This window comes from Myotis davidii, unplaced genomic scaffold (genome assembly GCF_000327345.1).
Source record: "Myotis davidii unplaced genomic scaffold, ASM32734v1 scaffold208, whole genome shotgun sequence".
In the NCBI taxonomy this organism is placed as follows: Eukaryota; Metazoa; Chordata; class Mammalia; order Chiroptera; family Vespertilionidae; genus Myotis; species Myotis davidii.
Genome location: NW_006299706.1, coordinates 453,462 through 469,324, shown reverse-complemented (window position 1 = coordinate 469,324; position 15,863 = coordinate 453,462). Strand labels below are relative to the sequence as shown.

The 15,863-nt window shown below is 41.5% G+C and overlaps 1 protein-coding gene across 1 annotated transcript in view; it reads left to right on the top strand.

Annotated features, from left to right (window-relative positions):
* NUP210L (nucleoporin 210kDa like) overlaps positions 1-15,863 on the top strand; it is a 48,902-nt gene that overhangs the window by 12,550 nt on the left and 20,489 nt on the right. Inside the window, exons 10-21 of the mRNA XM_015571775.1 lie at positions 170-307; positions 998-1,153; positions 1,472-1,670; positions 2,023-2,168; positions 4,926-5,147; positions 6,518-6,691; positions 7,451-7,643; positions 12,496-12,581; positions 12,799-12,903; positions 13,195-13,296; positions 14,739-14,867; positions 15,637-15,764. Of these exons, the coding sequence (XP_015427261.1) occupies positions 170-307; positions 998-1,153; positions 1,472-1,670; positions 2,023-2,168; positions 4,926-5,147; positions 6,518-6,691; positions 7,451-7,643; positions 12,496-12,581; positions 12,799-12,903; positions 13,195-13,296; positions 14,739-14,867; positions 15,637-15,764 (1,778 nt within the window). The remainder of the gene's footprint in view (positions 1-169; positions 308-997; positions 1,154-1,471; positions 1,671-2,022; positions 2,169-4,925; positions 5,148-6,517; positions 6,692-7,450; positions 7,644-12,495; positions 12,582-12,798; positions 12,904-13,194; positions 13,297-14,738; positions 14,868-15,636; positions 15,765-15,863) is intronic.

Genomic DNA, 15,863 nt, shown 5'->3' with positions numbered 1-15,863 from the left:
CAGTAGTTGTGCTTTTTTAATGTACAGGGACATTTATTTCTTTTATATATAGAAACTGGTTGAGTAATTCATTAGCACACCATGTTCTGGGGCTTTGAATATGAATGTGTATTATATGAAAAAATCCTCCCTAAAAGTTCTTTTGCTCCCTTTTTTTCTGCTCTTCTAGAATAAAAGTATTCAGCCTATAAAACTTCCAGGTTTACATCAGCAAGAAGTGAAGATTTATTTACCCATCAAGCTTGCCCCCAACTACTTGGCATTTCCTCATCATCCTATGGGGATGTTATATCGTTATAGAGTACAAGTATGTTGTCTTATAAAATGAGGTTTCACAAAGAGATAAGTCAGTTTCTTTGATAGCTTAATGTATTGAAATTTGGCTAATGTTAAATTCATTGTCCCCTAGTCCTAATAGTATAACTCAGTTTTTGGTGACAACCAAGTTATGCTCTTGAATACTGTCTTCCTTACAAAACTTGGTATACTTTCTGCCTCTCCTCCATTTATTCTTTCCTTGTGAGTTTTATTCCCCTCCCCCAAATATGTTTTTAGTTATTTTAGAGAGAGATGAAGGGAGAGGGGGAGAGAGAGAGAAATATCAAAGATGAAAGAGAAGCATCAATTGGCTGCCTCCTGCATGCCCCCTAGTGGGGACTGAGCCAGCAAACCGGGCATGTGCTCCCACCTGGAACCGAACTGTGACCTCCTGGTTCATGGGTCAACACTCAACCACTGAACCACACCAGCCAGGCTCCTTGTGAGTTTTATAAGTTTTGTTAAGCTTCTTTGTGCCCTTTTTTGACATTTTGTGACACTGCCATTAATAATCTCCTTTTAGCATTTATCTTCCCATTTTTACTATAACATCAGTTTCCTCATGTGTCCAGAAATAATTTATTGTATGTTTTTAGTATTTCTTAAACATTTTTACATCTCCATTTAAATTACATTTTTCTCCTATAGTAATTAAATAAAAGGTTGTATTTGTTCACAGGTAGAGGGTGGCAGTGGCAACTTCACCTGGGCCTCTTCTAACGAAACAGTGGCCATGGTAACCACAAAGGGAGTGGTGACGGCTGGTCAGGTCAGAGGCAACAGTACTGTTGTGGCCCGAGATGTACAGAATCCTTTTCGATACGGAGAAATGAAGGTAAACAACTCTCCAAAGAGCCTCCTTACTACTCCTGAGATACTACTGCCTACATTTATTTCTTTTCTTTTCTTTTTTTTTTGCTGTCTAAGAAGAAGGGAGAGGGAGAAAGAGATAGAAACATCAATGATGAAAGAGAATCATCTATCGGCTGCCTCCTGCATACCCCCCACTGGGGACCAAGCCCACAGCCTGGGCATGTGTGCTGACTGCAAATCGAACCATGACCTTTCGGTTCATAACTTGATGCTCAACCGCTGAGCCACGCTGGCTGGGCTGACATACTTTCTTGAATGATTAATTCCCCCCCCCCTCTAGATATATGTCCTGAAACTGAACAAAATGGAACTGATACCATATCGTGCTGATGTGGAGATTGGCCAGCTTATAGAAATCCCCGTTGCTATGTATCACATGAACAAGGAGACCAGGGAGGCTATCGCGTTCTCAGACTGCTCTCTTTTATCCTTGGATCTACACATGGATAAGCCAGGAGTCTTCACTCTTTTCAAAGAAGGTGAGAGTTTTATTTTCTTCTTTCTTTGTCTTAGAATTAAAGGACAAATCATCAATTCAGAAACCACAAATTATATTATAAATTCACATATTACCTTTCTTTACAATACTTTCGTTTATTCTGGCAACTGCCCTTGTCGTAAGTGCCTCCTGAATGCCCCCTTCTGGGGGATGGAGCCTGCAACCTGGGTATGTGCCCAGATGGAAATGGAACCCGAGGCCCTTTGGGGCATGGAAGGACGCCCAGACAACCGAGCCACACCGGCCAGGGCGATTCTTTTATTTCTATAGACTGATTTCCTTGAGAACCGAATGCTTGTTGCCCTGCTGAAGTCATACTATGTGCTTTGCAGGCATTCAAAGACCTGGACCAAAGCACTGTTCCAGTACACACATCGCAGCCGCATCGCTGGGTCACACTCTGTTAACAGTGAGTGTAACTGAGTATGGAGAGTACATGGAAAGCAGTGCCACATTTGCTGCTTATGAGCCCCTAAAGGTGAGATATTTTATGGTAAGGACCCGGCATATTTTTCCATGGACTCCACTATGTCTGCTTAGGGGCTTCCTCGCTGCCTGTGATCTCTATTAAAGATCACTGATGTTTGTGTTCTCGTTACTTACCACTCTCTTTTCTTTCTTCCTTTCTTTCTTTCTTCTTTCTTTCTTTCTTTCTTTCTTTCTTTCTTCCTTCCTTCCTTCCTTCCTTCCTTCCTTCCTTCCTTCCTTCCTTCCTTCCTTCCTTCCTTCCTTCCTTCCTTCCTTCCTTCCTTCCTTCCTTCCTTCCTTCCTTCCTTCCTTCCTTCCTTCCTTCCTTCCTTCCTTCCTTCCTTCCTTCCTTCCTTCCTTCCTTCCTTCCTTCCTTCCTTCCTTCCTTCCTTCCTTCCTTCCTTCCTTCCTTCCTTCCTTCCTTCCTTCCTTCCTTCCTTCCTTCCTTCCTTCCTTCCTTCCTTCCTTCCTTTTGTTAATCTCACCCAAGAATATTTTTCCCATTGCTTTTATTTATTTTTATAAATATTTATATTGACTTAAATTTTTTATTAATTTTTTACAGAGAGGAAGGGAGAGGGATAGGCTCTATCCACTGAGCCAGACCAGCCAGGGCTTTTATTAATTTTTTTAAGAGAGAAGAGGAAGGAAGAAGGAGAGAGAGAGAAACATCAATGTGAGAGAGACACATTGATTGCTTGCCTCCCACACACACCCCAGCTGGGGCCAGAGATTGAACCTTGAACCCAGGTACGTGGCCTTGACTGGGAATTGAACCTGTGACCCTTTGGTATGTGGGCTGATGCTCCAACCACTGAGAAACACCAGCCAGGGTTACTTACTACTCTCTCGTTTTTAGATCTACAGCTCTCCCATCAAACCTGAGCATTAGGGATCTTACTCCCTCAACTTTCTGCCACAGGAATATCTTTAAGTTGTATCAGCAAGTTTTAGGTATTCCTCTGTCTTTTTTAATGAGATATAAAATATGTATAAAGTACATAAAGTGCACTAATCTTAAGGTACTATTTCAATGTTTACATATGCACCTATCTCTGTAAGTACCACCCTGAATAATATATAAAATATTAGCATACGCTCTTTTGAAGAATTCTGAAATAAAACATTCTAACCTAGGGAGGGAGTCAGTTATCTTTCACCCTTTGTACTTACTGATTTTATTTATTGTTTTATTGATTTCAGAGAGGAAGGGAGAGGGAGCCAGAAACAGCAATGATGAGAATTATTGGTCAGCTACCTCCCGCAGCCCCCCAACTGGGGATTGAGCCCGCCACCCTGGCATGTGCCCTTGACTAGAATCGAACCTGGGACCCTTTAGTCCTCAAGCCGACGCTCCATCCACTGAGCTGAACCAGCCAGGGCGTACTTATTGATTTTAATACAACATATTTTATTTTGGGCCCTAAGGATCGGTCCATTATAATTGGTACATTATGACAGGTGGTAGTTTAGAATAAAAGTAGATAGAGCATGGTAGGCTTTCTAAACATTTAATTCTTTCAGGAACTAAAGTTGATGTCTGTATAAGTTCATGCTGATAGATACTGAGAAATCCTAAATTAATGCTCTTCCCATAAGGAGGCACCCATAGGTTCCCTGGACAGTGCTCAGTGGTTAGAGCATTGGCCTTCAGACCGCACGGTCCCTGGTTCTTTCCTGCACCAGGCCTCATGTGGTGCCCGCGGGAGGCAACCAATCAATGTGTCTCTCTCACATGGATGTTTCTCTCTCTCCCCCGTCTCTAAAAATCAATGGAAAAAATATCCTCGGGTGAAGATTAAAAAAAATATTTTAGCCCTAGCCAGTTTGGCTCACTGGATAGTGCGTCGGCCTGGACACTGAAGGGTCCCAGGTTTGATTCCGGTCAAGGGCATGTACCTTGGTTGCAGGCACATCCCCAGTAGGGGGTGGGCAGGAGGCAGCTGATCGCAGTTTCTCTCGCATGGATGTTTCTAACTCTCTATCGCTCTCCCTTCCTCTCTGTAAAAAAGCAAAAAAATATATATTTTAACCACCCATAGGGAAAAAGTTAGCACTAATGAAAGAAGCAAGGTAAGTTATTAATTCTTTTTTTTTCAGAGTATACTAATTTTAAAGCTGGGGACAGTGAAACAAGGACGGGCCTGGGATAGAGGAAGCAACAGAAGCTCACCGGAAAGTCAGAGAAAAGGGGGCCTCGGAGACAGGTTCAGGGGGCTAGTCCAAGAGGAGCCGCTGCTGCCCAGAGCTTCCCTGCTTGCAAGTCTCGTGGGGACCTTAGAGTTTAGGAGATGCAAGCCTGAGAGGGAAGAAAGGCGTGGGCGTGTTCCCAGGAGGAAGAGCACCTAAGTTACTAATTTTAAAAAGACAACTTATTCATTATCTGGTCGGGGCTCCATTATCTGCAGGAGGCAACCAATCTATGTGTTTCTCTTATATCGATATTTCTCTCCATCTTTCCCTTTCTCTTCCACTCTCTGTAAAAATCAATGGAAAAATATTCTTGGGTGAGGAGGTCGATAGATAGAGGATAGATCAATAAATAGAATCCAATGTTAAAAAAAATTAGTACAGAGGAAAATGAAAGAAAAAAATGTTAAATTAGTACAGAGGATGAGAAGCGAAGTGAAGAGGCATTGTGTATTATTCCTTAGTTTGGGAATTACGTCTAGTGTCATTTCAGCATAGTAAAATAACCAGTTTTTTACTTTAGGAAATTGCTGAATTCCCTAACCAATCAAGGATTAATTTCTCTCAATGTCACCAGGCTGTAAACCCTGTGGAAGTGGCATTGGTGACATGGAATTCTGTGAAAGAAACGGTATTTGAAGGGGGCCCTCGTCCGTGGATCTTGGAGCCCTCCCAATTCTTTTTGGAGCTGACCGCGGAGAAGACAGAGAAAATTGAAATAACACAAGTCCGGCTGCCAGCTAAGAGAAAACAGAACCAGTATATCTACCGGGTCCTGTGCCTGGATTTAGGAGAACAGGTAGGAAAACCACCTTTTTCTAACATTTCTTCTAGCAGTACTACTACAAACCTTTTGTACATCTAGCCATTCCTTTTCAGATTCCAATGGATTTAGTTATGGACTAGGTAGGAAAATTCTAATGATTAATTACAGGATATTTTTCTTAAATTTCTACTATCCTTTCAATATACCCAGAGGTTTTGACTTGCTCATCTGAGAATTCTAACAATTCACTAACTAAGAGGTTCAAGACCTTTGTGTAGTAATGAGCTTATTTCAATTACGTTATCACTATAATTTACTTCCTTGTTGTCTAGACTAGAGACCATACGGTTTTTTACCTCCAAAGAATGCGAGGAAGGAAAACTTAGTGTCATCTATGGTTAGCAATTTTGAAGAAACAGGTCTGTGCTGATAAGAGTAGCAAGTACCTTGCATTAGTTCAATTAGTCTTGATAATTTTTTGAAGTAGTGATGGATCCATCCACAGCTGTGACCTGCTTCTAGCAAAACCAGTGGCAAAGGTTTACAGTGTGACTAGTGTTGAGAGTGCAGTGTATGACTGTGAAACACAGCCAGGCTAACCAGCCTAATGGGGCTATTGTAGTAGGGTTTTAACTTAAGAACTGTGCTATCATCAACGAGCTTCTTCTTCTTCTTTTTTTTTTTTTAATATATTTGTTTTGATTTCAGAGAGGAAGGAAGAGGGAGAGAGAGATAGAAACATCCATGCTGAGAGAGAATCATGGATCGGCTGCCTCCTGCAAGTCCCCCGCTGGGGATCGAGCCCACAACCCAGGCATGTGCCCTTGACCAGAATCGAACCTGGGACCTTTCAGTTCATTGGCCGACGCTCTATCCACTGAGCCAAACCGGCTAGGGCTCAACTGAGCTTCTTTATTCATTGGCCGACGCTCTATCCACTGAGCCAAACTGAGCTTCTTTCTAATCTCTAGTGAGCTCTGTTGTGTATATGGCTAGCTGTGAGTAATTTCAGGCCTAATTGCCCCCTTTTGAAGCTCTCTAGCTTTTTGTTTCCACATCCTGTTATTCAGTAGTACTGCCACCAGAGACGAGTTGAGACAGAAATCAGTTTTTCTACTCTTTACCAACTGGTAACAAAAGACTTGGTGGAGGAAAAAACTGAAGTAATTGGTCAGTTATATATTTTTAATGTGCCTTTTTGTTTTCAAATTTCCATAATACCCTTGTTTCTCTTAGCACTAGCACAGACAATTAAGAATTTTAATGTCTTTTAAGGAATTTGCCTGATTATAATGTCCAGAGAGACTCTATACCAGAATTTGAATAATTCTGACACCTGTAGATGGACAAACTGACATCAAGTGTCTACGTACAGTTACCCCTGCTCTGGTGTTTCCTTAAAGGTCCTGACATTTCGAATTGGAAATCACCCAGCTGTCTTGAACCCTAGTCCAGCTGTTGAGGCTGTGCAGGTGCACTTCATATGTGCCCACCCTGCCAGCATGTCAGTAGCCCCAGTGTACACGGTGCCACCCGGTGCCCAGCCGTGTCCTCTGCCACAGCACAACAAACAACTGGTAAGTGGAGTATTTCCAACTAGCGTGGCACTTTGGTCTTCCATGCTCTGGAGATAAATGATCTGAAATAATCTTTTGTCATATTAAAGTTAAGGAAATTGTTTTATTTGTTATTAATTCTCAGAGGGTGTCTGAGAAGCTATTGAACTAGGTTAGAATTGGCTACACTGAATGACACTTAATACCTAGTGCTTATAGTACCTAGCCAGCTTGTAATTATTGGCAATAGACAATAACTTCTCTAAATAACTTCCAAATAGTTTTTCTAATTTCCTTCCCTACCAAATCTTTTATTAGCATTATCAATAAATAACAGAATTCACCTCTACTCCAAACCCATCATGAAGAAGAAGAATATGCAATAACATAGTTGGTAGGCAGGCAAGTTAGGAGAATGTTCTTATTCTTAGGAAATGCATGTGGAAGTATTTAGGGGTAAAGTGCCATGATGCCTACGTAATTTTGCAAAACAGAAAAAAGAAGAAGAAGGAGAAGGGTATGGAGGGATAAATTGTGGAGGAAAAAAATAAAGAGCTATTTTTTAAAAAGATACACATGTAGGGTGAGAAAGTAGAGGGAGAGAAAGAAAGCAAAGGGTGACGCCACATGAAGTATGTGTAGGTATTCATTCTTTCAACATATCTGGAGGTTTGAAAATTGTCAAAGAATAAAATTGGGAGAAAACATGATCCCTAGCTTCAGGGTTATCCTACCAAGCCTTTTAAGAAGTTGTTTTCTTTTCTTTTTATTTTAATGCAGATTCCTGTATCAAGCCTAAGGGACACAGTTCTGGAACTGTCAGTGTTTGATGAGCACAAAAGAAAGTTTGATAATTTCAGTTCACTCATGCTAGAATGGAAATCCTCAAATGAATCACTAGCTCATTTCGAAAATTACAATTCAGTAGAGATGGTAGCAAAGGATGATGGGAATGGGCAGACTCGATTACATGGTACTGTGAAAATTTATGAACGTTTTCATATGCCTGCTAAATGGTGCTGCAGTAAATATTTCCTTGTGGGTGGGGGTTTGTTTCAGATTCTGTCATATCTCAACTTTCTCTCCTTTTTTTTTTTTTTTTGTTTTGTTATTCCTCACCCCAGGATATTTTTCTATTGATTTTAGAGAGAGTAGAAGGGAGGGCAGGGAGAAAGAGAGAAAGATCCATGCGGGTCAGGGATCAAACCTGCAACCCAGGTATATGCTCTTGACTGGGAATCGAACTGTGATTCTTTGGGACATCAGCCAACCATTTAGCACACCAGCCAAGGCTCAACTTTCATCTTTGATCATTGCATTTTTTTTAAAAACATAAAGGTAGATTTCCTTTTTTGAAAAGCTGTGGTCTAGGGTACAATATTTCTCACAAGAACATCAAATTAAATTAATCTTAAAATACTGATTGCCTATTATTTGCCTAAGATTATGGAAATATTATTCATTTGTCAGCCAGTATGTATTGAATGGCTATTACATGTAAGACTGCGTGCTAGGCACTTGGAGATATAGTAGTAAATGAAGCAGAAACAGCCTTTATAGAATTACAGCCTAATTGGTGAAGCCAGACTTTAAACATTATATTTGTGTTATGTGTTCGAAGGGCAGATATGGGGTGCTTTAAGAGCTTAGAACCTAACCTCGTTTAGAACAGGCTACCTTGAGAAAGTAACATGCTGAGACCTGAAGGGATGTTGAAAAGAGGAAATAGAAAGAATGAGCTGAATAAGGCGAGTGAGACTGACTTACAGAGGCACTAGATGAGGTGCAAGATGAGGTCCTAAGAGGGCAACGAGACCGCCTGCGCAGACTCTCACCAGGCCTCTGCTTGTATCTGATGGCCCCTTCACCAGAGCAAGCCACTTGGCCAACCACAGAGTCAGGGTGGGTGAGGAGCACTCAAGGATATGGATACCAGCAGGCATGATTCACTGCAGGCAATTAATTTAAAGTCTACCTAAAATCAATCCCAGCCCTAGCCGGTTTGGCTCAGTGGATAGAGCGTCGGCCTGCGGACTGAAGGGTCCCGGGTTCGATTCCCGTCAAGGGCACTTATCTCGGTTGCAGGCTTCTCCCTGGACCAGGCCCTGGTTGGGGCTCCAGCAGGAGGCAACCAATCGATGTGCTTCTCTCACATCCTTATTTCTCTCTGTCTTTCCCTCTCTCTTCCACTCTCTCTAAAAATCAATGGAAAAATATCCTCGGGTAAGGATTAAAAAAACACAATAATAAAATAAATTCCCAAAGTGAAGAAGACAGTGGTACAAATGGGTAACTTTTCGGTTTCTGGCATGAGCGTTTGGATGGATGGTGTAACCAGTCAGTGGAATGAGAAACACCAGAGAAGGAGAACTACGTTTAGCCTTTCCTTACCCACAGGAGCTTACATTCAGAACAAGTTTAAAAGCTTAGGTAAAGAATATTAATACGGCCCGAGGCCGTTTGGCTCACTGGATAGAGCATCAGGCTGGGAACTGAAGGGCCCCAGGTTCAATTCCAGTCATAGGGCATGTACCTTGGTTGCAGGCACATCCCCAGTAGGGGGTGTGCAGGAGGCAGCTGATCGATGCTTCTCTCTCATCCAATGTTTCTTTTTTTTTTTTTTAAATATATTTTATTGATATTTTACAGAGAGAAAGGGAGAGAGATAGAGAGTTAGAAACATCGATGAGAGAGAAACATCGACCAGCTGCCTCCTGCACATCCCCCACTGGGGATGTGCCCACAACCCAGGTACATGCCCTTGACCGGAATCGAACCTGGGCCCTTTCAGTCCGCAGGCCGACGCTCTATCCACTGAGCTAAACCGGTTTCGGCTCATCCAATGTTTCTAACTCTCTATCCCTCTCCCTTCCTCGCTGTAAAAAATCAATAAAATATATATTTAAAAAAGAATATTAATATGTAGATGATACTATAACACTAATAGTCTGATACAATTGGTGTAAAAAGTGGTAGAGAAGCAAGAGATGTCCCTTGTACCCTATAACAATCAATTACGAAATACCTTCATTGTTACCTTCTAAATATTTTTTTGTTCCATCCCTTCCTCTCTAACTTCATCATTGATGTCCTTATCACCTCTACCCTGCATCACCAGGGTAGCCTCCCAAGTGATCTCATTTGGTACTGCTACCCTCAAACCTCCACATTACTGTCCAGAATCATCTTTCTAAAATACAAATCTAGCCGGGCCGGTGTGGCTCTGTTGGTTGAGTGTTGTTCCGTGCACCAAAAGGTCACCATGCCCAGGTTGTGGGTTCAACCCCCGGTCGGGGTACGTGCAGGAAGCAACTGATAGCTGTTTCTCCCTCACATCAATGCTGTTCTCTCTTCCTCCCTCTCCCTTCTCCTCTCTATAAATCAATAAAAACATATTTTTAAAAACATGCCTTCTTTAAAAAAAAAGAAAACAAATCTGAATCTCCATCTTAAAATTCTTTTTTTGGCTACTGTTTACTGAGTTCTCCTGAAATGCCAGGTATAGCACTAATATAGCCTTGTCATACCTCTTTCCTTTGTATATGTTGTATGTTCTCTTACTGCCCCCCCTACCGGCTGCCAGCCTGATCTCGCCCCTAACTGCTCTCCCCTGCCGGCCTGATCGCCCCTAACCGCTCTCCCCTGCCGGCCTGATCGCCCCTAACCGCCCTCCCCTGCTGGCCTGACCGCCCCTAACCATGTCTGCCTCAGCCCTGACACCATGGCTTTGTCCGGAAGGACATCTGGAAGGTCTCCCGGTCTAAAACATTATAGCACTAATGTACTTTACTATATATATTTTTTGATGTAATCCTCATAACAACCATGACAGACGGGCATTATAATCCCGATTTTTAAAGTTTATTCGTTCATCAAAGATTTCTTGCATTCTTACTATATTCTAGGCACAGTGTTAGGCCCTGGGATTATAACAGTAAGTAGGTGAAGCAATAACTTCTCTGACATCAAAGCCTGCACTCTTTTTTTTTTTTTTAAATTCTCACTCGGGGTTATGTTTATTGATTTTCGAGAGGGGGGCAGGGAGAGAGAGAGAGAGAGAGAAGCATAAATCAGTTGCCTCCTCAGTGTGCCCTTACCCGGTATTAAACCCACAACCTAGGTATGTGTCCCGACTGGGAATCGACGTGTAAAAGATGACACTTCAGCCGATTGAGCCACACCAACCAGGGCCAGCGTATGCTCTTGACCGCTGACTGTGCCGCCACCATATTGCCTTCCGGGACTCCCCATGCATTTCAGGATACAGTTCATATGTTGCCGCTTAATGTGTTGACTCCTGCCTACTTTGGCTTCACTTATTACCATCCACATAGACCCTCCGTTTTTTTCATATGCAACAACTTTAGATTCCTAACCATGACAAGCCTTGTCATACCTCTTTCCTTTGTGTATGTTGTATGTTCTCTTTTCTTGCATCGTCACTGGGCTAACATCTTCTTGTAAGCTAGGAGTTTTCTGTCCCTCTATATTCCCAATCTAAGGGAAATATTTCTTCTTTATGCTGTTCTATATTCTGCATGCATGTGCTCTGTTCATACTTCTGTAATAGCAATTACCACACTGTATTGCAGTGGTTGGTTTCCCTCTCGGTTGCCCTACTAAGTTGTGTTGTTTTCTTCATCTCTGTATCTTTTTTTAATTTATTTTATTTTATTTTATTTTAATATTTTATTGATTTTTTACAGAGAGGAAGGGAGAGGGATAGAGAGTTAGAAACATCGATGAGAGAGAAACATCGATCAGCTGCCTCCTACACGCCCCCTACTGGGGATGTGCCTGCAACCAAGGTACATGCCCTTGACTGGAATCAAACCTGGGACCCTTCAGTCCGCAGGCCGACGCTCTATCCACTGAGCCAAACCGGTTTCGGCATCTCTGTATCTTAATTACCGGGCATTCTATGTAGCATTTGGCAGGCCTTCAGTAAATCTTTGTTGAATGAATGAATGAATGTAGCATCATCAGAAAATGCTTCACAGATTTAGGGATGATGATCATGTGTTGAGGATAAAATAATGGACCGACATAAAGTGGCAGATTCATGTTAGTTAATTAAAAAAAGAAAAGAAAAGCAAAAATAAAGCAGGGTCAGATTATAGAAGGCTTTAAAACTAGTTTAAGGAGTTTGAATTGTTCTAATAAGAAATAGCTATGCTAAATTTTTAAATAGGGGATTGACATGACATTATTTATACAAAATAGGTTAGAAGAGTTTTAGGTCCCACTTTATTTCTCACTTTCATTTTTAATGTTTTTATTATTGATTGTAGAGAGGGGAAGGGAGAGAGAGAGACAGAAACATCAATGAGAAATATTAACATCAATCAGCTGCCCCTGGGCCGCCCCCTGCTGGGGATCAAGCCCAGGCATGTGCCCTGACTGGGAATCAAACCCGCGACCTCCTGGTGCATGGATCAGTGCTCAACCATTGAACCATACCAGCGGGGCTCACTTCCATTTTTAAATTAAACAAAAAGTTTCTCCTACATTGTCATCAGCCTATTTTTTGGACTCACAGACCATCAGAGCTGGAAAGAATTTTTAATTTTGCCTGGCTCAATCCCTCATTTAATAAAGGAACTGAGAAATTACGTGGTTGCCCAGGGTCACATAGGAATATAGTGGCAGAGTCAACACAAAAACCCAGTGTTCTGATTCTTGTGTGTTTTCCCCATTCAGTGTTTTTTTCTCTCCTTGCAACAAAACACTGTTGGAAATAAATTAGGGTAGAATTTGGCTTTCTGGAGACACTTTCATATTCTACATGTTACTGTCTCATGGAATATTTTTCTGCACGTCTCTAGGTCATCAGATCCTTAAAGTACATCAGATAAAAGGGACTGTACTCATCAGAGTCAGTTTTGTAGGCTATTCAGAGGAAAGTTCAAAGGTAAGTGGAGATTATTATATAAGAAATATAAATTAAATAACTGAAATTTCAGGTTCTTCTTTAGAAGTTGTTTGTAACTGACATACATCTGGGAGCTGTGTGTGTACTTCTATGCTTCTGTTATCTTTGGCACCTGAAAGAGGACTGGGATCTTTTTTCACTGAGTTGAGGAATTGAAAGTTTATAGTCACCTCTGCGGCTCTTATTACATTTCTAGGTACTTCCCAACTTGCCCAAGTCTGCAGCTGTGGAGCTGCTCCTGGTGGATGACGTGACTGTGTTGCCTGAGAATGCCACCATCTACAACCATCCAGACGTGAAGGTAGAAGCTGGATTGGTCTAGTTAAATGGAATCATATTGGATGGGAGAGGACTAGGTTATTAAGGTTAACAGTATAACCATAAAAAAGCTCACTTGTGTGTTTAAAGTCATGGCTACACATATACATATATCGTAATTAGCTACAACATCCTTAGGAGTTATACTTTAATATTCATATTTTGGTTTTGGTCCATTAATCACATACTCTTTCTTAGGTAGATAGAAGCTATTTTCTTTGAACTATTTATAAACCAAAGGGGATGGAATACTGTTTGTCTGATTTTTCCATAGGAAATATTTAGCCTTGTGGAAGGGTCTGGTTATTTCTCAGTCAACAGCAGTGAGCAGGACATTGTCACCATCATTTACATGGAAGCAGAAAGCTCTGTGCAGGTGAGTGCTAGAGACATTCCCAGATTGATGGTCTCAGGTCAAAGGCGCTCTTAGGAGAACGATTGGAAAAATTCCATTGTGTGTTTCAAACCAGTTACAAAAATAACATTTGTTTCTTTTTCTTTTTTTAACCTATATAGACTCTTCAGCCAAAAAATGAGGTTGTTTTATTTTTTTAACTAACTGCAATACTGGACAATTGTTGGTTCTGGTTGAGCGGAGACATTGTATTTATACGATTTCCATTAAAAGAAGGTTGATTTCTATAAATGGATAGTTAGGTATACTATTGGCCATGTAACCTGAGTATAGGTGCTTTTAGACAGGATATAACAACTCAAGCTTTTAAGCTGACTTCATAGCCAATACGCCAAGGGATTGGCTTTTAGTTGACTTACAAAAAAATACTTCATATTGCCCTAGCCGGTTTGGCTCAGTGGCTAGAGCGCCCACCTGTGAACCAAAGGGTCCCAGATTCACTTCTGGTCAAGGGCACATACCTTGGCTGCAGGCTCCTCCCTGGACCAGGCCCTGGTAGGGGCTCGTGCAGGAGGCAACCAATCGATGTGTTTCTTTCACATCGATATTTCTCTCTGTCTTTCCCTCTCTCTCCCACTCTCTGAAAAGCAATGGAAAGATATCCTCAGGTGAGGATTTAAAATGAAAAAAGGTAATACCTTACATTAACATATGCTTATATTTTCTTTCCTTCTAAGAGCTCAAAAGAATTTAACTTACTTTAGTCATAATGTTTGTCATTAAAAGGGGAGATTGAGGCCCATGTGCAGGCAGAGGGTGTGAGAACATGCTGTAGCAAAGAAGGAAAGACACAGGATCCACCTGCCCAGTGCTTTCTCCCTCACTGACAACTGCAACGTACATGGACTTGACTTTCTTCATAAAGTCCTTCCCCTGTTCATAATTAAGAGGCTGGACCAGTATGTTGGATTCTGCTTGAATTTAATCAACTTAAATTCTGCCTTTTATCAGTTAATAATTGTTAAGGGTCCGTATTTTGTATTTTGCCATTAACTGAAACATCATATTAAATGTGTATATTGTGCTATGTCTGAAACATGTAAAGTGACCTCTCAAAGTTCCCATCACAAAGAAAATAAGATATTATATTTTCTGCTTTCGATGAAAATAGTCGCCATGATGCCGTGGTCGTTGTGGCTCAGTGGGTTGGGCATTGTCCCATGCACCAAGAGGTTGCCAGTTCGATTTCCAGTCAGGGCACATGCTCGATCCATGTTAGGGGGTGTGCAGGGGGCAGCCAGTCGATGTTTCACTATCACATCGATGTTTCTGTCTCTCTCTCCCCCTCCCTTTCTCTCTCTCTCAAATTCAATTTAAAAATCTTTTAAAAAAAGAAGTAGTTGCCATAATTATGTTTGGACCATGTTTGCTTCTTTACCCAGCTACCATCTTCTTCCTTCCAGTTAGTTCCAATACATCCTGGATTTCTCACCTTGGAGGTCTATGACCTGTGCTTGGCTTTCTTGGGTCCAGCACTGGCCCACCTCAGGGTATCAGACATACAAGAGCTGGAGCTTGATCTCATTGATAAGGTGAGAAATAAGTGCTTTATCTTACAAATGAAACAGGCTTCATTTTCATTCTCAAACATCACTTAATATAGTCTCTGCTCAGGACCTTTGGTAATGTTATTGGAAAACTGCCCTTAAAGAACAACATTCCGCCCTAACCTCAGTGGATAGAGCGTCAGCCTGTGGGCTGAAGGGTCCCAGGTTCGATTCCGGTCAAGGGCATGTACCTTGGTTGCGGGCACATTCCCAGTGAGGAGTGTGCAGGAGGCAGCTGATGGATGTTTCTCTCTCATCGATGTTTCTAATTCTCTATCTGTAAAACTTCCTCTCTGTAAAAAAAATCAATAAAATATATATTTTTTAAATTCCAACATTAAACATGGTAAAGATAGGCCCTGGTCAGATGGCTCAGCTAGTTGGAGTGTTGTCTATAAACCAAAATGTTGCAGGTTTGATTCCCGGTCAGGGCACATATCCACAGGTTCAACCCCAAGTCAGGGTGCTTACAGGAGGCAATAAGTATTTCTCTCTTTTCTCTCTCTCTATCTATCTCTCTCCTTCCTCTCTCTCTAAAAATCAATAAAAAGACATATCCCCAGGTGAGGATTTAAAAAACAAGTAAATAAAAATAAACATGGTGAAGATAAATACGGTATACATAGATTAGTCTTGTTTGAACAAAGGCTGACCAGGAACATTTAGCATGAAAAGTTTGCCACCTCTAAGATTTAGACTGTCGTTGATGAATGAGGCACCTCTACTAAAATTACCTCTTTTTAAAAACTATTAGGTTGAAATAGGTAAAAGTGTCTTAGTAACTGTGAGAGTTCTTGGCTCTTCCAAACGCCCATTCCGAAATAAATACTTCAGAAACATGGAGCTCAAACTGCAGCTGGCGTCTGCCATTGTCACCCTGACGTGAGTACCATTTCACTACTTCTTCCTCCCTATGCCCCACATTTGACACTCTCCTTCCTGGTAACCTGGTAACCCATGGTTGTTTTCGAGTTCCCTCTT